The 26,479-nt window shown below is 39.4% G+C and overlaps 1 protein-coding gene across 1 annotated transcript in view; it reads left to right on the top strand.

Annotated features, from left to right (window-relative positions):
* RNF212 (ring finger protein 212) overlaps window positions 1–21,256 on the top strand; it is a 37,251-nt gene extending 15,995 nt beyond the window's left edge. The window contains exons 5-12 of the mRNA XM_074992295.1: window positions 4,353–4,411; window positions 9,481–9,545; window positions 9,632–9,701; window positions 11,367–11,412; window positions 13,883–13,946; window positions 16,404–16,476; window positions 17,661–17,857; window positions 21,219–21,256. Of these exons, the coding sequence (XP_074848396.1) occupies window positions 4,353–4,411; window positions 9,481–9,545; window positions 9,632–9,701; window positions 11,367–11,412; window positions 13,883–13,946; window positions 16,404–16,476; window positions 17,661–17,857; window positions 21,219–21,256 (612 nt within the window). The remainder of the gene's footprint in view (window positions 1–4,352; window positions 4,412–9,480; window positions 9,546–9,631; window positions 9,702–11,366; window positions 11,413–13,882; window positions 13,947–16,403; window positions 16,477–17,660; window positions 17,858–21,218) is intronic.
* Window positions 21,257–26,479: the final 5,223 nt, after the last annotated feature.

The raw sequence follows: 26,479 nt of genomic DNA, 5'->3' as shown, positions 1-26,479 counted from the left end.
TGGTTTATATTTAGAAAACTAGTTTTGATTGGACTTTCACACTTATTAAGAGGCAGCTGTTAGCACCTGTCATGCTGTCTAGAGTGGCTCACAACTGTGAAACCTCTGGGCAAACTGTCAGAAAGCAGAGCAGACACTCCAGACTGGTTATGTAGTCTGATTAATTACACAATGCCAGTAACAAATGTGAACTGGTGTTACCATGAGGTCACAGACCATCCCCTTAGACTCTGCAGTCTATTTTGCCTCCCAGACATTGTGATGAAATGGTTATTTACTCCTAAAATCATCATACATTCAAGTTACTCCCCATCCCCAGAAATGGGTCACTTTACCCAGATCAGTTGATACCCTAGAGTTTATACCTGGTACTATTATATAACATATGGATGGGGGTCACAGTCTATAATTCCAAATGGTAGCAGTTAATCTGTCAATTTCCCAAAATTTCTCAGGGCTACCTAGAATAATTCTAAGGCCATTTGTTTTCTTGTTGAATTATTCTACCATGTTAGAATCCAAACAGTTCATTAAAGGATCTGTACTTATAGCTTCTTCTCACAGAAAACAAGCTTATAGAATCACTACCCATACATGGCTCTTCCTTTGATGATGGAGAGTGAGGAGTGCATTTAGGCTATGTCTACACGGAGCTCTGCCCACGGCCATTGCCTGCACAGGTATGCAAAGAGAACGTCTCGGGATTGCAGATGGCTGCCCCTTTGCACACTCCCAAAGCTCATTACCATAGCTATGTGACAGTTTGGTGCCAGTGGAAGTGGGTGCTGGCACTGCAGAGGCCATGTGAACTTGCCTGTGCCCACCCCTGCCCCTGTTGACAGTCCTTTATGCCTCAGATGAGAAGCTCACTTATGCAATCCTGAGAAGCTCACTTTCCATAGCTCTGCCGGCAGTGGCATGGGGCAGAGCTCCATGTAGACCCAGCCTTAGAGTCTTTGACCTCTGATCATCAGACACAGCCCACTTGCCTTGAAATGAACACTTTTCTGTTAGAGTTCTTCCTTTACATTACACAAACCTTCTTTCTTGTTTAATGGGTTATTTAGCTACCAGGTATAGGCAATGTAAATATTTATTACTATCTTATATTATGATAAAGATAAGTGAAGACAGTGTATGTAACATCCCGCTAACTTTAATCAAGTTTAAACATCAAATACTCTCTTATACATTTAACGGTCACTTTAATCTATACTAATATGCGAGTGAATTGGCATGGCTTCCAGTTATGCATTTATAAGCATTCGCTGAGACCTGAGTCTTCCGCATGGGCTGGCACCTGATCTGTCAGCATCACAACAGTGCATATCGTTAAGACTGCCTGACACTTCACATTGTAACAACCTTTTTTTTTCAGTTGCTTATTGCTTCATGAATCTCTAATGATGGGGACTAGATTTTCCCTGGCCGTGTGTCTGCCTCAAACTGAATTATCTTGGCAAAATTCATCCAGTGTGGCTCATCAATTTCCGAGAACAAGGATGGGGAGGATCTTTTTGTCCTCTTGTTAAGAAATTCTGAGCTCCTTTAAGTCAGGGGAAGGAAACCTTTTTTTGGGTTGAAGGCCACTGACCCACAGAAAAATCAGCCAGGGGCCACATAAAAAGGGAGAAGCAAAACAAAAACAAAAACCCCTCCATTGATGTGGCTCCTGACCAAGACACTTCACTCCCCTCGTGCTCCAGCACCACAGACAGGAGGATGGAGAAGTGGTGATTGAGGTTCAGGGCTTCCCCCAGACCAGATTAACTCTTCTTGGGGTCCTGGATGGGACAAAAAATGGGGCAGGGGGTACAGGATTCAGTATGTGGGAGGAGGCTGCTGGGGAGTAGGTGCGGGGTCTAGATGGGAGGGAGGATGCAGGAGTGGGTTGGGGATGAGGGATCTCAGTGGGAGGTATGGGGCATAAGTGGCCTCAGTGCAGTAATGGGGAGGTTCAGGTTCAGGTGCAGGCTGAAGGTGGGGGTTCTGGGAAGGAGTGGAGTATAGAAGCAGGTTGGAGGAGTTCTGGGTGGGAAGAGGTGCAGGAGCAGGGAGGGGGTCTGGGTGGCAGGAGGAGGTAAGAGTAGGCTGAGGAGGGTACTTATCTCTACATGCTGCTGCCACTGTTGCTGCCCCCTTCCATGGCTGAGCAAACAGTGCCATGAGGAAGTCTCTCCAGGGATCTTTTTCTTCCATTGCTGCCAGGCATGAATTCTGGCCATCAGAGCAGTGCAGAAACCTCTCTTGGGCAGCACCTGCCATTCCCCCAGCTGGGGGAAGGGGGTGGAGGAGGAAGTGCAGCAGCAGAAGCACACAGAGCCTGGAGTCACTTCCTGCCACCCCCTTCCCTCCAATAGAGCCCATGGGCCAAATATGGCCTTGTCTTGTCTGATCCCCGAGGCTTGGGGCTACCCATTTCCTACCCTGGTGTGGGCCAGATGCTGTGCAGGGGAGCCTCAAGCCTTGGGGTCTTAATCCAGGCAGGCTATAGTCAAGATCCAGACCATGGGGTGGGGAGTCCCAAATCCTGTTTTACATGCTCTAATGCCCTCTTGTTGTGACAGGGAGATTTGAGTTTTTTCAAGGAGCACTCCTTTTGTATCAAGAAGTGCATTTTCTCATTCTTCTGAAAATCTGTGCAAATTTGGCCAAATTTATAAGCCTCTGAGAAATATCAATTTACATATATTTGAGATTTGCTAGTAGTTTAAATCTCCTGAAGCTTCCATCCTCACTGAGCATGGTTGAGTCTCTTGCAGCTCCTGTTGCTGGCCAGACTGAATGTTTCATTCCCACCGTGTGACTGAATATGCTTCATCCCTTTCCAGCTCCCATAGGTGATGAGACTGAGCATGTACCATCCTCACAAGTTGACTGAGTTGAGGGCTATGGGCAATTGCAAGGATTTTCCTTTTCTATAGCTGTTACTTCTTTCTATCCACTCCACGCCAGAGCAGTGTCAGATATTAGGGATTCTATGTCGGTGGTCTTAATGATTCTTTTGCTGGCACTCAAGTGTGCGGAGGAAGGAAGCCATCTGATCTGAATGTAGAGGAGACAAAAGGTGGAATGGGGGACAGAAAAGGGAGTTGATTAGGACAAGGAGTCTGGGACAGAGAAACCATGTTTGGGAGTTGAAGTGGGGAGGGGACTAGGACTGGCTAGAAAAGGAGTTTATGAACAAGCATGGTTCTATCAGTGTGTCCAAAAACCTAGGCATCTGTGGGGTTGTGACCTTTAGAATGCTTGATTTTGCAAATCTTCATAATCTTCTTTTAATGTATTTTGTGTGTGTAATATAAAGTATTGTGTCCCTTGAAAATTCTTTTTAAATTGGATCAAATTAAAAAGAAGGACTCTGTAGTAGGAGGAGAGCCTGAGACATAAGCCCTTTTATCAGAGGCCTGCTCTGAGGCAGGACCTGCTCATGAAATCAGGAAAGAAGAGGACTAATTCTGCAGGAATACACATTCTTAAGAAGTGCTAGTGATGGAGTACTCAAGCAAACACATCCTGATATCAAGGTTGATACAAAAATATTTTCTAAGGATAACAGGAACGCACTTACCCCTCCAAAAAATAAAGACACAATGACAGTAGGTAATAGAGATGTTTTGATCCAACCAGTGTATACAAGATGATGGGTGATAAATGGACATTTCAGGGGGCAGTAACTGTTTCAAAGGGGCAGTACTAACTTGCTTGTACTGGGGTACAAAAATGTATCTCAGAGGAAGTATCAGATACAAGTACATGTATTAGTGATCCAGCATGAGTACTGTGCTTCGTTGACAATAAACCTGGCATATCTTGTGGTCATTGGGTAGTTCACTTCAGGGTTGCGATGCCAGCTGTCTGTGTGGAGTTGGGTGTTGTGCAAAGAGAACATGCACACTGACAACCGTCTATCAGCACCTCAATTCTGACTCTAAAATGCTAACTGCAGTTCAGATCTTAGGAAATTTGTGACAGTGCTGTTTGTATTAAGGCTTTTCATTCTTATTCACTCCAATTTTATACCCAGGACAAAAATTAGAGAAAATAAACATATTTCCTTTAAACTCTTCTCAGTATCATTTTATCAAAGCTTTGTAACATGTCCATGTGTTCCAGAATCAAAACTGTTTATGTGTACCAAAAACATGGACATGTAGCGCTGCAGAAATTAAATTGGTAACGAGCTATATACCCACTTCTATGTTGACTTTTTCTGTGTACAGGTATGGCAATAATATCTAAGAAATAAATGTGATGCAATAAGGGAACTCTTTATAAAAGTATGTGTTTGAAAATCAAAACTGCATCTCATACATATTGAATTTCTGTAAGTCTTTGATTATGTCATATAGATTGCAAAATTGGAAGACTCTCTTAAAAAGGCAACACAACTGACTCATCCAATTCAATGGTAAGGAGATTAGCATATAAAGATATTTTTGAAGTGTTATTTTTATTTGTTATACTGTAGGTTTAACAAGAAGTTATATTAAATAAAATACAAAAAGAATCAAGATTATGCCCGTTTTCTATGATGTGTACTTGTGTGAGCAAGAGAATTTGTTACTTAGCTTTCTAGAAATAAATGAGTGAATGGTGTTTGCTGTCATCCTACCTCTTCCCACTGATACACAAACATAACAAGATAGGGAAAAACTTCTTATTTTAACATTCAAATCAATAATTCTAAGAAAACACTTGTGCTCTGCATATTTTGTGCTAGGTAATGATTCAGATCTGAATGGATATATATTTGAAAAATTACTTACTGTACTAGGAGATAAGCCACTAGACATCATGTATGGTGAGCTAGCCTCTGGCAAAAGACCCCCCGGACGCCCCCAGTTGCGTTACAAAGATGTCTGCAAGAGAGACCTCAGAGAGGTAGACATCGAGCTGGACAACTGGGAAGAACTAGCAGACGACAGCGGCAGATGGAGGCAGGGGTTACACAAGGGCCTTCAGAAGGGCGAGTTGAAGATCAGACAGCTAGCAGAGGAGAAGCGAGCGCACAGAAAGCACAATAAGGACGTGCTGCATCTCTTGCAGATGTAGTGGGTGTCTGGCAAGGACTGTCACTCTCGTGTGGGTCTTTATAGTCACAATAGATGCTGTAAATGAAGTCTTAAATTGAAACTTTAAAGGGCGCGATCCATAGTCTGTGCAGACTGAAGGATGCCTACATACATACATACATACAGGAGATAAGCATTTTTTAACATTGTGCGAAGTATTAAGACAACAAATTAGGCCTCTCTCAGGATAGACAAGCACAACACTTTACTGTGATGTAACTTACACCCATTTGCCCCGAGTGTGGCAAGTTACAGCACTATAAAGTGCCAATGTAAAAAGGCTCCCAGCGCTATTAACTACTTCCCTTGTGGACATGGTTTATCTACAACACTGGGAGAGGTCTCTCCTAGTACTGGTGCCATGACCACATTAAAGCATATCTGATATCAGACAAAGCCATGTTATGTTTTCTCTTGGTACCAGACGGGCACAAACCTTAGAAAAGAAAGCCTATCCAGGATAAAAGTAGACAAATTCCCTGCCTTTTTTACCCCTCTCCCAGGGCTTCTTAGGTGGGAGCCTAACATGCTTTTTGTATGTTTCGTCCATCCATTGTATCTCAGGGCTCCCCTTTACAGAAGTCTACTTTATGTCCCATGGATTTCTTCTATTCATTGAAGGCTCTACTTAGGTCTTCCTCGGTGGAATCTAATCTGCCAATTCCTCATGGGTTTATTCTGTCAGAGTTTTTTTCTCTCTCTCTCTCTTTTTCTCTCTCTCTCTCTCTCTCTTTTGTTTGCCCAGGAGCCTGTTTCCTCCTGTGTAGGATTCAAGAGTCTGGAGGCCCAAGGCAGCTCTTTTCCCATGGCCTAATGAGAGGCAATCTGCAACTATTTCCCTTCCTCAAGGATCCTGGGGTATGTCTACAAAACATTTTGGAGTAAGTCCTCCAGCCTGGATCAGGCTATCAGGGCTCATACTCGTGCTCAAGCAGGAGTTTGAGAACTGAACTTTCGGTAGAGGGAGGGGTTTAGAACCCAGCCCAAGCCAGAACTTCAAAATGCTGTCTCAACAATTGGTTTTGTAGCATTCCCACAAGTTCTGGTAACTTGTCAACCCAGCCAGGAAGGCTCACTTCAAAATGACACATTAGAGGCATAATGGCAGTAATCTGAGAACATATCATGAATTCCAAACACTCATGCAGGGCTTGCCCCCATAGAGGTCGACTGTTCCCACTGTGGGCTTCTTGCAGCCTGAAATAACTGCAGAATTTCTCTAGTGAGAATGTTTTCCTCTTCTCTTTCCTTCTAAACCACTTTTCTCAGTACTGTCAGAGAAGCCTCTTTTTAGCTCAGCTGCTCCATTCCTAATTAGCTTAAGGGGCACCACTTGAAGCACCTGATTGCTCCAAGAGGTAGCCCACATGGTTGCCATGGGTCAGTGAGTTCCTAATGCTTCTGAAAGACCATTGGTCCCATGACTGGGAGTTTGTAGTGGAGGAACATCAAAACTAATTCTAGTAATTGCCTTTTGGGCTATCATCATCTTTACAGAGTTTCAACATATTTTAATGATTGTTGCTAAGTGTTGTAACTACACAAGGGGACAATACTTGTGTCCTGCTATGTAGATAAAAGATTGATCAAAGGTAGCATCTTGAAAGAGATTCAAAGATTAGTTCATGCCAGAGCCCAACTAGTTCTGGAGTTACAGTGGATCAGTATAAACTTCTTTAACTCAAACAGTGACGGTTGCAGCATTTGTCGTCATAGTCATGGATCAGTTCAAAACTTTACTAACCCATGATAGGAACCAGGATATTGTGGAAATGACCAAAGGGATTTTTAAAAACCAAAGTTCAATAAAGTCTCTGCTGCAGTAATTGGGCCCATTGATCATAAAAGTATTCTGCACATGAGAATAGAGGTTTGAATCCTGCAGTCTCACTAGTCTCGAGTCATACACAGACTCTTACTTTGCATCCAAGTGATAGAAGATCTGTGAACTTCTCTGGTGGTAGAACTCTGGGGCAGCTTATAATTAGGAAAGGTTTTCCAAGGTATTTTAAATGTGGATAAAATTGATTTTAGATATGCTGATTCCAGCTGGATTTACATATCTAAAAATCAATATTTACCACCGTACCCACAGCGGAAGGTTGATGGTAGAATTTCGCGCGTTGACTGCTCTTATTCCTCACAACTACCAGGAGTACCAGGATCAATGGTGGCACCATGACAGTTCAATTTAGTGTAACTGCACTAGGCACACTAAATCAAACCTCAGAAGATCAACCACTGGCACATCGATCTTCCCATAAGTGTAGATCTACCTTATGTTTCTTTTTCTGGCCCTTTGACATGACAGTGAGTTCTGGACTGTAACCAGCAAACAATTCTCCCTTCCTCAGTTAGGAACAAAAGTCCTTATTGTGGTCGACATTCCTCTTGATACGCCGTCTCATGATGGCACCAGTCCCTTGTGCACTGAAGGTTCAGTGGATGGAAAATAAGTGTTCTGAATCTGAGCCTGAAATTTTGAAGTCAAGCTGTGTCTACACTAAAAATTTAAGTCAAAATAAGACTGACTTGTAGCCACTTAGAAATTACTGCAGTGTTACATAGCTGCACTACCCTTCTTGTGTCAGTGGTGTTCATCCTTGCCAGGAGTGCTGCCACCAACATAAGAAGGGCAGTGTGAGGAAATGAGAGCCTGGTGTCTCAGCTCTAGTTGATTTTCCCTGCCTTGGGCTGCTTCACAGGCTCCAGCAGGCTGTCTGACCTCCTCACTCCTCTCCTCCCCTCTCCTTTTATTGTGGGGAGCTGGGGGTAAGCCACCAGGGCTTCTTGTCTCCTCTTACTACACTGGGAATCCTCATGGAGCTTCTTGACTCCCTGTTTTCTGCTGGTAGTAGTGGGGGAAGCCCTCTTGGGGCATCTCATCTTTGGAGAGTCAGGTCCAACTGTCCCAGCTTCTCACTTCCACTCCACTGTGCCTACTCTTTGCCAGAAGCTGGGCAGCTTTGTCTATTTCACAGCTCCAGCATAAAGCTAGAATATTGACAAGACAGAGCACATTCCTAGATGGGAGCAGGATCCAGCTGCCTGGGCTTCTTCCCTAGCTCCTACCATGAGGTGGGATCAAGCTGCAAAAGTTTTCAGGGTAGCAGCTGGGCCCTAGCAGCCAGGCATTATTGAAATTTATAAGAAAGTTAACAGCCTATGTAAATAACAGAGTGTCTATACGTACGCTGCATCACGCTAACTACACCAATATAAGACCAATCCCTCTCACAGTTGTGGAATTATTATATCAGTGTAGCAGGGCAATTACATTGAGATGATGAGGCTGTAGAGTAGCCACTGGCAAAATGATATTGATATATGTTGTTTGACCTAACTGTGTAGCGTAGATCAGGCCTCAGAGCTTTTTGTGTATACCCTCTCCATATAATGAAAATCATGTTTCCATTAGAAATTGAATTTCTAACCTTTTTCTTAAAACAAAAAGGTGGGGAGTGTTTAAAAAAATCAAGTGCTGCCTGAGGAGAGAGGCTATATTATAATAGTTTTCTTTAATTTCAGGGAAATTGGCCTGGCTAATTCAGACATATTGGTGTCTGAGTAATGGGAATTCTGAGATATGCCAGAGAGCTTAATTGACATGTGTTCTGGCCCTTTTAGTTTTTTTCTCTCTTTTTAAAATCAAGCCATATATCACAAATAGTTAGGCTTAGTAAATTCAATTTTTGTTTGTTGAAACAGTTTTGGAGAAAACTAGTGTGTTTTGCTATGTCTGGTGGTATCTATGGCTTGGTCTGTACTAGGGAAATAAGTTGATTTCAGATACCCAATTTCTAGATACATGTCGATCTTCCAATAAGTATAGATGTGTCCTCAGGGAAATAATTCACTGGAAATTTAGGAACATTGAAATGATGCTTTTTATGTGCTGTGGATTTTTAAAGTCAATTTTTAAAACCTCACCTTGCTAACTAGAAATGTTTGCAAAAAATCTTATGAGCCTAGCATATTTTCCAGGTGACTTATGGTGACTAAAGCTTTTTAGTTCAGTGAGGATTCCAGTGGACAGAAGAAGTTCTTAAACATAAATAATAGAGCCTCCTGAATCCATTTTCAGGATGATAATTGTGACTAAGCATATGAATGTAAATATTTTTTCTTGACAATTTTATTTTAAAAAGATAAGGAAATTCACATACCTAAGGTTGCGTGTTACTACTGGGCCTTTAAATGACATAGTCTGCCAGATGTTGCCGTAAGTTCTTATTGCTATATAGAGAGGTGTAGAAAATATAATAAACATAAAGTACTTTTTAATCAAATGCATATTTTATTTTTATGAGCAACTTTGTGATGTTAAAAAAGCAATAGATAGTAGTCATAAACTCAAATGCATTTTATTGTTTATGTCTATTTGTCCTTTCATTTTTGCATTTAGCATGAGGCCTCCACAACAAACTTCTCATCTGACACATTCTGCTACAGTTAGAAATTCCACTTCCAGTAAGAAAAGAACTAATTTAAAGCATTAACTATGAAATATGTATAATTGATTGTAATGATATGCTAACATTGTTTAATTCCTTTTGTTCCTTCAGCAAAACAGAATGGATATTCTCCATATTCACTTCATCGCAGCTGCCCATCAACCTCAGAAAGGTGAGTACAGATCCATTAAAAATGTTAGGAACAATGAAAGTTTTAAAATCAGTACATGTCTAAAGCCTCTAATATTTACTATGGGGTATTGCTTTAGCAGACTACATGCGCTGTTGACTGAGACGAAACTCTAATATGTTTTCTAATTTTGTTATTTAGTCTCTTCTCAGTAGTGAGACTAATAAGTTGATGAGAACAGATTTTATGGTACAATGCTCAGTTAATTCAGGATGCAGTTAGTTTAGTCTGCTAAGTACTAAATATTGTTCTGTTACTAATATAGGCCTCAGTTCAGCACTGTATTAAAAGGTATGCCCAACCTTAAGCAGGTCAGTAGTTCCATTGATTTCAGTAGATCTGCTCACATTTTTAAAGTTAGGTGAATACTTAAACTGTACTGTTTGGGACCATAAATACTACCTAACTTTTCATTTCAATCTCTAAAATATTTTAAGGCCAAATCTTTATGAAATTACTTCTGTTTAAACCCCATTCTGTTTTTTTTTAATGGAATAGCAAAAACTTCTAATTCAGATCAGAATTTGGTCCAAATGTTGTTATGATAGCATTTTTCATATTTAAGTTGTACATGACAATACAGTGAACATGAATTTCTTTAAAAGTAGGTCAAGGTCTTCAGAAATCTAGTCACTTGATTTTTAGAGACAATTTTTGGAGCTCCATTTGAGCTGACTGAAAAAGTCTTGATTTTCAGAGCATGGGAGATTAGCATCTTCTGAAAATTAGAATCCCCTTAATGGCCCCCTCCACACTAGCCCCTTCCTTTCGGAAGAGGCATGATAATGAGACATCAGCAGATGCTAATGAGGTTCTGCCATGGATATGCAGCACCTCATTATCATAATGCTGGCTGTGTGGGGTTTGAAAGTGCTGCTTTTGAATCATGCGCCACCCATGTAGATGGGGGACTTTCGAAAGGATCCCCCATAGTTTGAAAGCCCCTTCTTCCTAAAACCAAATCAGAAGAAGAGGCTTTTGAAGTCCAGGGGGTCTTTTGAAAGGCCCCCATCTGCACAGGTGGCTTGCAATTTGAAAGTGGCACTTTTGAACTGCATGCAGCCAGCATTTTGCTAATGAGGCGCAGCATATTCATGGCACCGCCTCATTAGCATCTGCTGATGTGGCTAATTACCATGCCCCTTCCAAAAGGAAGGGGCTAGTGTAGACAGAGTGAATGTGTTTGAAGTTAGGAACCTCAAATTACTAATTCCTTTTTTAAATATTGGTTATATTTTATGACTATTTCTAATGCTTTTTAAAATCTGATTTTATTTCATTTATACATATAAACTATGAGTTCCAAAGGTGTTTACAGGAGGTAGATGCCTGAATCCCCTTAAATTTCAAAGGGATTTGGCACCTCATTTCTTTAGACTCCTTTCAAAATCCTCACCATAATTCTCCATGTTTTGACAGCTGAGCAGATCTCATAACCTGTAATTGATACTATTAAAGTTATTCATATTTCAAAATAACATTGTCTATGAACTTATTAATTAAAACAGTTTATGAAATACTGCAGTAATATATTATTTGTCATTCATGAATGGGAGACTATAACATAATATAAAATAAAAATAATATTTACTTCAATTAGGTCTGTCATTTATTATTGCAACATGCACATTTATTTTGCATTACTAGGATAGAATCCATGGAGGTTGGCCCTGTATCTTCCCCAATGAGGAAAGTGAGTTCATTTATCTGAATACAAATCTGGGTTTTCCTATGTTCTATTAATCATTGTATGAAGCAACTCTGAGATGCATGGACCCTGACTCAGGAAAGGTCTTAAGCACATGCTTCTTTTAAGCATGTTTAAGTGCTTTCATGGTTTTCTAAACAGAAATTTTTTTTCTGAAGTACTACTTGGCAAATTCTAATAGTTACTTTCTAATAATCCATTTTCTGAATACAGTAAGCAGGAATGTAGCCACAACATAGAGCAAAATTCTTGAAATCTATTCTGAAAGGATGCCCAGTATGTTAACATTAAAAGAATATTGTAATCATCCTCAAAATTAACATTTCTTATGCAGGAAATTTAGAGTTAAGGCTAACCGTAAATGAAATCTCAACATTTTAAGGAATGCCAATGTGAAGAGAAGGCGCACAGACAGACTAACTTTGTGCTGTAGTGGCACTGGTCTTCAGGCTTTGTTTTTTCTTATCTTACATAGGTTCTGAACAGTCTTGTAATTTCTTTACCCTCAAGTTAATAATATATGCTATCAATTCTATCTCTATTTTAACACAGTATTATGTTTGAGTGTTTTCCTGTACAGCCATATATGTTAAATAAAAATATCTCTAATGTCCCATTGAAAAAAGCTATTTTGCTGAATTACTATATGTGCTGGTAGTCTGAAAAAGGTTTTGAGAGAGCTATTGAGCAGAGAAAAGTATGAAGGGGAATTAGAAATCACTATGTATCCTTTTGAAAATGAAGGCAGCATATATATGAATGCTTCATACACCCATGCCATTACCATCAGTGGCCATTGAGTTGCTATGCATAAAAACTATTCTCACATTTGAACAAACTTGGCTTACTTGAATTAAACTCTTGTACTCTGTGTGGAGCATAGGCCATCTACAAGTCTCCTCCACTTCACTCTCTCAGGACAAAACTTCTAGCTGACTCCAGGGCTATGTCTACACTACAGAGTTTTGTAGACAAAACTAGGTTTTTGTCAACAAAACTTGTGGAGCATCTACACACAAAATGTGTTTTGTTGACAGAAACTGTCAACAAAAAAGCCGTGTAGCTGCTCTGGGGGGCCTTTTCTCAACAAAGTGGATCAAAAGATCAATCCCCTTTAATGTGTAGACATGATCTGCCAAAAGAAGTTTCGTAGAAACATCTCTTCCTACAATAACTTCTGCAGACAGATTCTTCTAGTGTAGACATAGCCCTGCAGGAGTACCCCAGTTGTTGTCCTTCAATCTCAGTAGATCTTCACGTTGTCCCAGGTCTTCCTCTTTTTTGTTTTCCTTGCGGGTTTCATGTGAGAGCTTGATGGATTGTGCTGGATGATGGTCTCACATCCATACTGAGCATTAACAAGGGAAAGACCAAGACAACGAGGATCAACCAGTCCAATAACAACACTATCACACTAGAAGGGGATGACCTGGAAGAAGTAGAGCCGTTCACCTCCTTGGGGATTATTACGGGCAGAGATGACGAGCAGACAAGGATATCAATGCCAGGACAGGGAAAGCAACAGCTGCATTCAAGACCCCCTATGGTGTTCACAAATAGTATCTACGAAGACAAAACTGCAGATCTTCAACAAACGACATTTGAACAAAATTGATCAAAATATTTAAAATATTTTACCTTAATCTACAATATATTTTAGAGAATTTGTTATTTTGATCAAGAATGCCTCCCAAACAGTAAGAGCTAGGACCACCATATTCAGTGTACAGCTTCTTATTATCCTCACTTAAAGCAACATCAGGGTTTGGTTTTGCTGGGAAAACAGGACATGCCCTGAATGGAATTGGAATGGGGTTGATTCTCATAAAACCAAACAGAAAAGAGACAGAATTATCAAATCAAGTACATTTCTCTAAATTGGCATAACTGAATGAAAGTTGAGACAGACCCAATATGAGTTAGAAAAATAGGATGAATCTGAAATAAGATTGCCCCTCAAATAAAATTTACAGAAAAGATATAAAATGGAGAAATTTTGAGTAGTGCTCTGTTTTGGCACAGCTCAAATATTGCATAATGTTTGAAAACTAGAAGAACATGTTATTGGAAACCAAATTAACTGCACCCATTTTTGTTAAAACATGGCAAATGGTAAGAGTTTGTAGAGATGAAGAAAATATACATTTTATGAAATTCCCATTTAAAAAATACTAACAAATTAAATGGAAAAATGTTAACAGTCCCTTTTTAAAGAAATCTGAAATAAAAATTAACTCCATATAAATAATACTGTATTTTTGAAAACTACGACTATTTGAATAAATCACGTACATTTACCTTTTATTTTGAAAGGAAAAGCTCTTAACTGAGTAAGGACCCAAGCAATGCTGGGTAAATCTGCTAGCATTTATGAAATGTCTATAATTTATTGTTAAAAGATGTTAATAAGCCACAAGTATATTGTTCTGTTATTAATAACTTTCTATGCACTTAGTCTGAGACACTGACTGGCCCAACAAGACTGTCATTGATAAGCCCACCTCATGGTGGACGTATGGGTAAGATTTTATGTATTGTATATCTATAATGCTTAGATTTAAGCACATGTTTAAAGTTAATAAATGCTTGAGTGATTTGTTGAATAGGGGTGGATTACTGAATTGAGAGTACTGCAATGTAAGGGAGGTACCATGGAGAGGTCAGTCCAGTAAGAGGGAACTAGTTAAGAAGCAGGAGTGAAGTAGTTTACACAGTACTTCCTTTTTCTGGCCAGCGAGCAGACCTCCTTTAATCTAAGTAATGTTTACTAAACACCTATTGTTAATAGTTGCAGAAAAATTGGGCTAGTGTCATGTTCAGAAATAGAAGTGATTTAGTTGCGGTGTATGCTAGAGAGCCTTGCACTTGATTTAGTATACTGTTCTATTAGTTATCACAGATGGACATTCTTAGTATACACATCTGATAGCCAGATGGCACAAATTAGAGCTGTCAAAAGAATTAATTTCTCCTTCCACAAGGGTTGGGAGAGAGGCAGAGAATGACAATGATGGCTTTAAGCTAACTTTGCAGCTTCCCAATATTGGGTTGTTGTGGTGTTGGAGTGATCTTTGAGGTAAATTAAACAATCCTGGGGGTTTGTCTATGTTATGGAAACTTTCCTGGTGCAATTTGTGCTAGAGTGTTTCCCAGATCTTCTGCAGTTCTGTGTGCTGTAAAACCATCTTCAGCATGCCCTTCTGACCTCCAGCCATAGTCCCAAAATGCTTTCTTACGTGGCAGATTGGGGAGCAGTCCTCAGGAAGCAGCCTTATGGCAGGTTTCTGCAGTTCCTGCCCCAGGGCAATGCTCCACCAGCTGGTGTGGAACTTTTAGGACCCCTTTATGCTCTTCCAGCTATTTTACACAATGTAAAAAGCTGGAGAAAAGGTGAAGACTGGCTTCTTATGACTGCAGTGGCATTCCTCACATGGTTAAAGTTCTGTACAGGCTTAAGTGCTTCACAGGATCAGAGCTGTGGGGACAACAGACTTGGTGGGTGCCTGGGAAAGGCAGGGCGGCCTGCTTTGCACTTCCAGGACGGGCAGGGCCTCAGCTGGAAGGGGCAGGGCTGGACGCAGCCAGCCCTTAGCCCTGCCTAGGGAATGCCATGGGCCCCTTGAAGCTCTTAGAGCCTCCCAGTGCATGCTGCGCAGCACTTTCGTGGCGATTTAAAGTGCCCAGGGCTCCAACTGCTGTTGCTTCTGTGGTAGCATGGCTGCAGCAGGGAGCCCTGGGCCCTTTTGAATGTAGAGGCCCTGTGGCAACTGACTTCTTTGCCCCCCCTCCTTTTGGTGGGCCTTATCAGAGCTAGTTTGTTCAATACCTTGTAGGACTGAGTCCACAGATTCTGTGAAGTACACTTAGTTGTGTAGTTGTAATACACATATTTTCTTTCTACTGAACCGTAACCAATAATCATTTTATTGTCTATTTCAAATCTTATTTAAATATTGAGAACCTCCCAGACTTTTTCTTCCAAGAGGGCTGGATCAGATGTCTGCAGATTTTGATAACCTTTATTATGATGCAGACATATAAATAAATTAATTAAATAATAAAAATGAGCATAAATGTAACTCAGACCCAGCACTAGACATAAGCACACCAAAGAGTTGCTTAGTGCCATGAGCAGCTATGGGGCCCCCCCATTTACTTTTTATTATGTGTTGGAGGGCATTATTCCTGCTTTGATCCTGCAGTGCCCTAGCTCTGCCTCTAATGTAAGTAATAATAAATTCTTAGCACGTCATGGGGGCCAGCCAGAGAAAACAAAGGCCTTCGGTGGATGAAGTTCAGCAAAACAAAGCAAGCTAATACAATAGGCATAGTACTTGCAAAGTTAAATGTTAATACAGAGAAATTTCTTCATAAATTATGCAAAGCTTCTTAAGAAAGGATGAGTGAAAGAGACAAACAATAATGGGACAACTGAACCAGCTCATTAGAAGCTAGTTTAATGTTTCAATTAGGAAGTGCAGAAAAAAGAAACTAACAAAAGATGAGCAATAATTTTCAGCCAAAAAATGTAGATTTGAATTGACCACAAGACTTCATAAGTTGATACAGAATTTGTCAATTTCTGTTGAAAACAATCCATACACTTCTTTTAGTTGTTTATTGAAAAAAATCCCTCTTTTCCTTCCCCTAATTTTTTGAGTCAACTGAAATGAATTTTTGTTTTGATTTTTGATATGATTAATGATCTGAAAAATCATTTACTCACACAACTCTACACAATTGTTATGTTGGTTATGTTGTTACCTGGTACACATACTAGTAGTGGTCACTTTCTGCAGACACAAGCTCCCTACCTCTGTCATTCATATTTTATCATCAGGGCCCTCCACCTGTATTCATTCAGGCATAAACCTGTAGTGAAATTGGCCCAAAGTGTTCAATCTAAGATTCTCATCTTTGTCTCATAAATTTATACTGAATTTTTAATATTGTTTTAAATCCCATGTTCATTATAGGTAGTGTTTCTTACAAAGGTTGCCAATCATCAGGACTAACAACAAGTCAAAAAAACACAGCAGGATCTCTCAGGTAATTAGATGTAGCTCATGCTTTTCACGCTATGACAGCTTGTGTAAAGTGAATAGAAGTAAATCTTGCCTTTCCTCATAATACATCTATGTAGTATAAAGCCTGTATTGTGTATTTTTCCTTTCTAAAGAAGAAAGTATTGTGCAAGCTAACTTTAATTTATATTCTTAATGGCGGGCCTCATTTTGAAACTATGAATTCCAAAATTTTGCACATGCAGTTATAGCATATATACCTGTTCGCACCCACAGTCATGGAATTTGCACACAAAAATCTGTCTCTTACATGAACACAGTGGCCAAAGTCTTAGTTTTATCTCTGAAAGCAAGCACTCCCCCCCAGCACAATATTGCCTTCAGTATACTTGGAATATGGCTTGTATAATTACTCAGAGAGAAAAATGCTACTCATTGAATCACCTGCACCATTTCCTGCAGCATCTACATCTCGCTTAGATGTTTCTCATCAAAGAATTGACAAGCCTCACTTTTTAACTTACACCAACTGTGGAAATCACAGAACAGTGTGTTATGGTTCCAGACAATGCAAATATGTCACATCCACAATTATGAATCATAGGAATAGAAAAACTGCCATACAGTGTCAGACCAATGGTTCATCTAGCCCAAAATCTTCTCTTCAGACAGTGCCTGGAGAGGGAATGAACTAAACAGGGCAAGTGCCAAGTGATTTGTTACCTGCCATCCAGTTCAGCTTCGAACAGTCAGAGGTTTGGAGGAAACCCTGAGTATGAGGTTGCATTCCTGACTCTCCTGTCTGATAGCCAGTGATGGACCTGCCCTTCATGAATTTGTCTAAATCTTTTTTGAACTCAGTTATGCCTTTGGAGATATGTTGTGTGAGGAAGTACTTCCTTATGTTTGTTTTAAAATTGCTGCGTATTAATTTCATAGTACTACATATTTTTAGATTGATGTTAAATACATAATGCAAATATTAAAATGTCCTTTTTCCCAGTTTTCTCTTGCCTAGTATATCAGTTGTTTGAAAAATGTCACCTAACAATCTAACATTCTGATAAGCAATACATATGTAGTGTGCAATAACTGATATTACATTTTTCCTTCAATATAATAACTTTTGAAAGTTTTTTCTACGATTTTTGTAATCTATTGAAATATAAAAATGCCTCAGATTATTCAAGGCACTGATTGCATTAACAGGTCAACACCATTAAAAATGCCACAAAATGGACCTTCATTCACTTCATCATCTGGATCACAAAGTACTAGAACAGGCGTTTGGAATACTTCTGGCTTCAGAACTCCTCAGCTGTATGCATGTATACCACCTTCCTCACAGTCATCTGTAACAAGACATCCAATCACAATCTCCAGTCTTCTACAGAGGCAACATGTAGGCAAGTAAATTTTATGCATCATCATAATTAAACTATTTGTCTTAAAAAGTCTTCCAGGTACAATATAAATTATTTATTATGCAATGTGCAGGATATAAATTTGGAAAATGTGTGGTATAATGTTAACACAGTTTGGGCTTGTCTACAACTTTGAAGGAGGCATGGTAATCAGGGCAATGGGAGATTACTAATGAAGTGCTGAGGTGAATATACAGCATTTGATTAGGCTAATTTTCCCCCGCGGCCAGTTCAAAATGTCAAACTTCGAAGTGCCAGCATGCGTGTAGCTGTGTGTACTTCGAAATGCCCATGCTACTTCGAAGTCCCTTTACTCCTCAAAATTACCCTTTACCCTTACCCTTTACTCCTCAAAATTTTGAGGAGTAATGGGCCTTCAATATAGCTCAGTCACATCAAAGTGCCTATGGCTATATGCATGCCGGCACTTTGAAGTTTGATGCTTCAAAGTTGCTGCGGGGGGAAATTAGCCTACTGAAGTGCTGTGTATTCACTGCAGCACTTCATTCGTAATCTCCCATGGACCTGATTACCATGCCCCCTTCAAAGTTGGGGGCAAGTATAGACCCAGCCTTTGAAACCTTCTTTACAGTACTTAGAGCAATTGAAAATACACCTTTTGTTTTAATTTGTATGACAATAAAACTATATGAAAGCTTAAATCTGGTCATCTTAATGCTTGCTCTTAAGCAAAGTCCCAGTTTTGAAAAAAAATTGAATCTATATAAGGATTTGGTAAAAGCTATAGTTATAGATCCTTTAATGCACTTCTTTTCCTTCAGTTCATCCTTTGAAATCTACAAAAAATTTGCGTAAGAAGTTACATACTACTGACCATTTTGGCAACTACCCCGAGAGATTTTTAAAAAAAGTAATGTTGTTTGAATGTATATCCACTGTGTAATTAACCTCCTGCAGTTGGCCCATGTCACCTGACTTGGACTCACAGGTTTTGGTCTCTGGTGTTATAAAATTGCAATGTAGAGAATTGGGTTTGGGCTGGGGCCTGGAACTCTTCCTGCTTGAGGGGTCCCAGAGCTCAGCGGCAGCCCAAGCCCAAATATCAGTACCTCAAGTTTACACCTGTGCAACCTGAACCCTATGAGCAAAGTCAACAGCAGGCGTTTAACTGCAGTGTAAGTAATCTATGAAAGTTTTGAAATCAACAGCAATGGTGGTCTTGTCTTCTGGAAGAAATTGCAGATGCAGATATTAAACAAGCAAGAGCAAAGAGTTCCAATTGCTGCAGTTTAGTTTTCATAAATAGCATGCACATGGTACAGGTGCCAGTGGAGATTCCTAAGCTAGTGACATGAGGCTGTTTGTGGTTTTTCTGTAGCTGGCCCAAGATACCAGCAGGGAGAAGCTGGTGCCACTCCTGATACCTCCAATTACCACATCCACCACTTACCCCACACATTACTTTGGTAATATTAAAACCTCTTTTCCATCAAAGCTTCAGTTATTATAAGGGATAGGGAAAGAAAATAAAGTACATGAGGGGGTAACTTGGAAATAGTTCTATAGGATCTGGAAAAGAGGAATGAACCAGACATACCAGAGGTACAAATGTGTTATGAGGGGTGTTCTGAACAGTTGAATTAGAGGCCCTGGTAGGACAAAAATATTAAATGCGGAGATGAATGGGAGCCATGTAGAGACAGAAGAGTGGAATGTCTGGCAAAGATAGAGAGATTCTCCTAGTGTAGAGATAAACAGTAGTGGTGGGGATAAACTTAGGGAGCATGTGCAATGAACAGAGGCAGATATATACATTTCTGGGAGGGATAGGGAACCTCCAGCCCACAGGCTGGACCTGGACTCCTGCTTAATTTCATCTAGCCTTCAGCAAGTCTCTACATTGTGGACTGGAAGCCCTGAACCTTGGATACATCCTAGTCAAAGCCCTCAGGCCCTCCCACACCCCAACTCTCTGCTCCAGCCTGAAGCCCCTTCCTGCATCCTGAACTGTTCTTTTTTTGGCCCCATGCTGGAACCTAGGGGAAGCACACAGCGGCTCTGTAGTTTCATAGCAAGTGCCTGGGCTGCTAATTTTATTATATTATCACCTTCCCCAACCCCAATCATTTCCATCACAGTATTGTGCCCTCTTTTGCCATAATCAGCAGGGCCAACAATCACTGCAGGCCTGGGTGCAAAGTGGGAGGTGGGCCCAGCTCCCTACTTATGAAAGGGGTTGGGCGAAGGCTGGAAGAGGTGGCACTTAGGACAGTCAGGGATGGCCCCCTTTCATGCTCCTTCAGAGCCACATGGGGAGTGGTGGCACAGTACTGCAGCAGCATTTCAAGGGTGTCTGGAGCATCTGTCAGTGGGCGAGGCCAGAATTCCTATGTCAAGTTCACTCTCTCTCAGGGTCCATGACCTGTCATTATTCACCTTAACACTCAGCCATGACAGCAGAATTAAGGGTCACTTTAGTATAGTAGCTACTGAAACACTGCTGGAGTACCTGCATAGAAAGTACTCCCAAAGGTTTGTACAGACAAGGTAGGAATCCCATGGGGTCCACAGATGAAAGTGCACATCTCCCACGAAAGCTTAGATATAGTCAAAAACTGCAATTCTGAAGTAAAGTCTTCATAAGCTTCCTTCCCAATGCTAGTAAGAAGTTCCATTCTATCCCAAGACCAATAAACAAAAAATATGGAGTTTGAAGGCCAGGCAGTTTTGGAGATATGCCAAGGCAAAAAAGAAAACAAATAAAATGAATTAAATTCACCTTAAGTTTAGAACCCCCATATCTTCCAAAAGCATTGTGTAATTTAAGCTAAGAAATGCCTTCCATAAGCTGTGATCTGGGTTTTGAAATAACATATGGATTTGATGGATTCAGGATAAATGGGTGTTCGAAGATTGAGTAGAAAATGGGACTTAAAGTAATTGGAAGATTATCTTGAGCTTCAACTGCAGCAGTAAGGATCTGATCTCAATTTCTGGTGTAAAGACAATAATTTAAAAGTAGTGTAGTAGGGTCACCCTCAATTTACAGCTGCAATCAGAGTATTGTCCAAGTGTTTTTTAAATAATTACAAACCTAATTCTAGGTATTGGACTCAAGCCTGTTCACAAGTACAATCATTGCAGTACTGTGAAATCATTTATCATATTTGCATACATAAAAACAACTTTGCCAAAATGTATAACCTGTTCTTGTGTGTTTGTTTCTTTATGCAAACATTTATGATGATTTTTCATTTATGGTTCTTTTATTTTTAATTTAATAACGTAGATTTCCAGAAGCATGTAAACAAGTGAATAAAATGATTCTTCAGCTTTATGTAAAAATATTTATATTTTGCATTTTAAATCTTCCTTATTATAGGGTCTACTAATCTTGGAGGACATTCAGTAGAAAGATAAGCAAGTATTAAAAATACAGATTGCAAACATGCATCTGGAGAAACCCTCCCTTAACTTATGTATGTTGGACAGTAGGTGTAATTTCTATAAAATATAAGACTGGAATAAAGCAGTAAACTGGTCGCCTTGGTGAAAGCACTTTTAAAATAATATTTCTAATTAAGATAAACAGCTATTTTAAATGGAAATGGGAAAAAGAGTGGTCTTAAAATGTTTGACTAAAATTTATTGCATAAACATTCAGGCTTTTGTAATCAGGCATAAATATGACTGCATATTTAATAAGCACTTTTTAAAAATACTCTCCTGTTACTGAGAGCTTAAATTCTCCAACTCTCCAAACTAGCCATATATATGAGTTGTAAATGGTTGTGCAAATGTACATTGTTATGTGCATGCTTACTATTAGAGATGGGTCCAGATCAAAACTCCAGATTGGAACATCTTAATCTTTGGTGGTATTTGGATCCAGGATACCAGATCTTAAACTCCTGTTCCAAAGAGCACTGTTGACTTCCACTAAAGAAATGCACAAATTTCCTGGACTTTAAATTCTGCTTTGCCCATGAGCATGATGAAGTGAGCTATCTGACAATCCACAAAGTCCACCGTTGGATTTGGTTGGCACTCCCCACTTTCCAGACAGAGAGTCAAATGGAGCAAGACCAGCAGGCATTCCCATGAAAAGTCTGGAGGTCTTATAGAACACAATAATGATTGGTGGCCTGGGAGACCAGCAGGGTGCCAGAGTGACAGAGGTCTTGTGAGAACAGCTGCTCTTTTGAGCTCTCCGCTATTTTGGTTCATATGCTTGGTTTGAATTTAGATACAAACTGCTACCCTGGTTTGAATAAAAATCTCAGTTCTAACTTTGACAGCATCCAATTCTACACCCATCTGGGTCAGCCCATTTCTATTCCATACACAATTTTCAACTGTTCATAACTGATAATTTAAAAAAAAATTAAACCAAGCAAAGGCTTCATTAGGTTCATAACAAGTTTCTAGTTATATATCTGAGTTATTTTCTTCCAGATATATTCAGAAATGTGTGGTTAATATAATAATATTTTATTTATTTTACAGTAGAAAGTTTGGTCCCCATCCTCCTCAATCTCCGATAGCAGAAAAGGTTCTCAATTAATCATCAGGCAGAATTTTAACCCCTAAATGAATTATTTAGAAAGCTAATAGCATAAAAACAAAGGATTACAATAAAATAAATTTACATACTTCCCCTCTGAGAGATGAAGTTATAAAAATAGCACTATAAGCTTCCATACTAAATATGTCTCAATGATTTCCATTTCAGAATTGTTCAGATTACAAGTAAAAGATGTTTTGTCTGAATTGCCATTACATCTCACTGCAAACTCATCATGGGATCTGAAAGTAAAGCTGTGTTCTTTCTGGCTTCTGAAATATTGCCCTTTGCTATAAGGGTTGAACCTTATTACTTTCTGTGGAATTGCACAAGTGTAACTGAAGACAGAATGGAACATGGTGACATTGCATGGTTGGCTTTTCCAATGGAACTTACTTGACAGTTTTTTGATGTTGAACACATCTGGAAAGAATCCAGTTCACTTTAAAGCTGTTGATTCTGAAGATCTGACAGTAAATAAAAGTAATAAAAACTTACTTCTGTCATTAATATAAGTAAGTGTGACTCTGAATACATGGAACAGATGTGTGTGAGTAGGAAGGTACCATATTTACATAGTAATGTTCCATGATAAAAGTACATGAAACTGTGCCTCAGCCAAACTTGTTCCCCTCTATGCTTTCTTGGATGGTAGTGCTAGAGCCCTACTCTTTTCCTTCAGTGAACCCTCCTTTAGAAGAGTTCTTAGGCCCCCACTTGGGTCTGCTTGGTAAAAGGCAGCAGAGAAATGTGTGGTACTCAGTTCCCCTTCCCCACACTCCTACACAAAGACAGCAGAAGGCAGCCTGACGTCCTCTCTTCCCTTGGTCTATTTTCCTAGGCAATAGCATAACTCTCATAGGAATGTTCATATATACAGTTTGAATTTATCCCTCAATGGTAGTAATACCTCAGAAGAGTACTTTGCTTAATCAAATGTTCCAGATTTCAGCAAATGGCAAACCTAGGATATTTTCAGAGCATGTTAACAGGGAAACATTCTGGGACTTCTTAACTAGTAGAGGATCTGTCTTAGGGTTTTATAATGCTGCCAATTACTGAAGTATCTGGGTGCCTTCCACAAAAAAAAAAAAATCAATAGCCAAGTCCCTGTCTGACTTCTTAGAGTCCCTGGCACATCTCCCTTTTCAAAGTCAGAATGAACACTGATTGTGGTGAGGTATGGGGATTTTCTTTGTTGTTTTTTTTTTTTGAGATTGATAGGGATTTGGGAATAGCATGGGGTGTTTATATTATTTGTGTTTCTGCTACAAATTGCTTAATATTGTAAGTTGGTCAAAAGTTATACTCTACTTCATTTGGTGGCTGCCAATCCAATAGCAATGGTCATGAGTTTAGAGTGCGAGGAAAGAAAAATACAGTTTGATTCAAAATTAATAAAGTGCCTTTGATTTTGTGGCTGCAAATTTTGGAAAATTCTAAATAAGGGCTTGTGTATTGATGAGGTAGATGAGAACTTAAACTGTATATCTGCATTATTCAATGGCGTATAACTGTGTCATTTGCAACATAAAACAACAGCAGCAACATAGTGGACCTAATCTACAAAACTGACTAATTACAAAAAATATTTTTAAATGGAAATTGTTGTGACTTAAGCAAAGAAAAAAGGAGTGTCTTAATTTGGATAACTTCCATGTTGTCATTTTTGTTTCTGTTTCTTTATTACAGCCAAAAAGCATTTAAAATATATGAAAGAGAATTTCTTTTTTAAAAACAGGAAGGTATTCTCTTTAATATATTGTACACAAAAGTCCAGACAGTGCTTAAATGTAAGCATCGCCTCTTGAGATCAATGGAAATTCCACTTATGTAAATAAATGCAGAATTTAGCCATGTTACAGTCCTGAGCAATTTTCAATGAGGCATAAGTCCATGAATACAAACATAAACAATAGCAATGCAAACTATTGCTTCACAAACATTAGCATTAAAATTTATAGCATTGTTGCTTTGGAGGCTTCATTCTGCTTCATCTAAAATGAAATTTGCAATAGAGCAATGGTACACCAGAGGGTGCTAAATTACTTTCAAACAAAATAATTTCAGTCATCAGATTTTTGTGGGCAATCCATGGCTTGCTAGTACAAAAGCTGATGGCCTGGTTCTTACAGTTCAGGGAATGTTTAGAAAAGCTAGAGCTCATACAACAAAAGACAACAGGATGATACAAGGCTTTGAAGTTAAAGCATACAGAAAAGATATTCCAAGAGCATTATTTATAATCTACAGATACCTTAAAAGTAGCAATAGTAATAGAAGCAAAGATTTAATGACACTGATAGGGCAAGGAGAGAAATATTTAGATTTGTTATAGGGAACATGCTTAACAGAATAATTTGGCAATTGAATAGACTCCCAGGGGATGAGGTCAAGGCATCATCACTATGGACATTCAAGAATATATGAGATAAGAAGTGGTGGTAATGATGTAGTGTATAGTCTTGAAAAATGCAAGACTGAATGACCTGAGTTCTTTTCTGGCCTCTCTAGCTACAGTTCTATGAATTTCAGCTTCTTATTTCTTACTTAAATACAAATTATACGAACAGGCTAACTCGTGTCTTTCTAAGTTTCAGTTGCAATTGTGTGTATGTGAAAATGTACTGTACTAGTCATATCTACATCCAGTGGCAACTGGTAGTGCTGTGAAGTGATACCACTATTTTTTGAAAAAGGATTGTGGCATGCCCTTGTACAAATGCTGGTTTTCCTTTGCTGCTATGTAGAGGATGGAGTATCTAAGTATGACCCCATCCTCACCCTAATGCTCTTTGAATATGTATGTATTTTGATGTAAGAAAATCTTAGAAGTTGATCTTAAAACAGCACAATAAATCCGTCAACATTTAAAAATAAAATATTAAAACAGGAACAAATTTACTTGGCCAACAAATCAATCAGCTGTGAAAAAGTGGTCTTTTTTTCACCCACCATTATGTAGCACAGCTCATTACCAACCCTCCGCTATATCTTGCATTCAGTGTTTTAGCTGCTCCCTGCATAAGTACTTGAAAGAAGGTGCTACATATCCCCTGAAATATCACATACTTATTTGAGGTACTCAAACAAATGTCTGAGTTCAGGTGGCTCCCAAAAGCAACAACCCTACCCTGTCCTTCAGTGTCTTTGAGAGGCAGGAATACCTGATCAGAACCTTCCCAGCTCCCTCACTGCTTCATCCTGCTTTCCTCTCAACCACACATCTTACTATGTGTACTTTCTTTCTTGATTTATTGCCCTACAGCTTACAGTAAAGTGTGAAGTTCAACTATTTTGTAACTCTGCTTTTAGTTTTAATCATCCCATAGATCCACTCCCCTTCAAAACTTTGAAGGGTGGAACTGGATTGTAAGGTAAAATGCTTCAAAATAGTGCCCTTTGCCTAATATTTATGTAGATTTATTTGTACAAATACACCAATAGTTCCATTATACTTGGCACAGTATATATATCTATATACCTGTATTGTAAATCATAGTACCTACTCCCAGCCCCCCAAAGAGTTTAAGAGCTGATTTTTAAAGGTATTTAATTATCTTCAGATGCAGTAGACACCCAGTGAGATTTTAAAAAGTGCCTTGTTGCCTAAGTCCTATGGAAATCAAGTAGAGGCGGAGGGAGAGTAGATGCTGAGGTACTTCTTAAAATCCCACAAGGTGCCTACTACATGTTTAGGCACCTAAATGTGTGTAAAAATCTGGGTATAGGTGCCTAACTTTCAGTGATTTCAAGAAACCCTGCCCCTAAGTGCTGTTGAAAATTCCCCTAGGCATCTATCTGCCACACTAGGCGTCCTCATACTTTTGAAAAGATGGCCTTCAGTTTAAGACAAGATGTAACTAAGAAAGAAATATAAATCTGTGTAGTCAACACTCAGTAGAGAAGAACAAGCTACTCACCTGTTTGTGGAAGGCCTCCTAAGTTGATGTCATGCAGATCAACATGACCACTCCAGTTTAGGCAAAGGCTTTTAGGTAGTGGAAGAAACTGAGGAACAGGACAGCAGCACACCTCGTTCGACATTCTCAAGTCCAAACAAGCAATGGCACAAATAT

Source organism: Carettochelys insculpta, chromosome 4 (assembly GCF_033958435.1).
Source record: "Carettochelys insculpta isolate YL-2023 chromosome 4, ASM3395843v1, whole genome shotgun sequence".
In the NCBI taxonomy this organism is placed as follows: Eukaryota; Metazoa; Chordata; order Testudines; family Carettochelyidae; genus Carettochelys; species Carettochelys insculpta.
The sequence above is the reverse complement of the archived record's forward strand: the minus strand, read 5'-3'. Positions and strand labels throughout refer to the sequence as shown.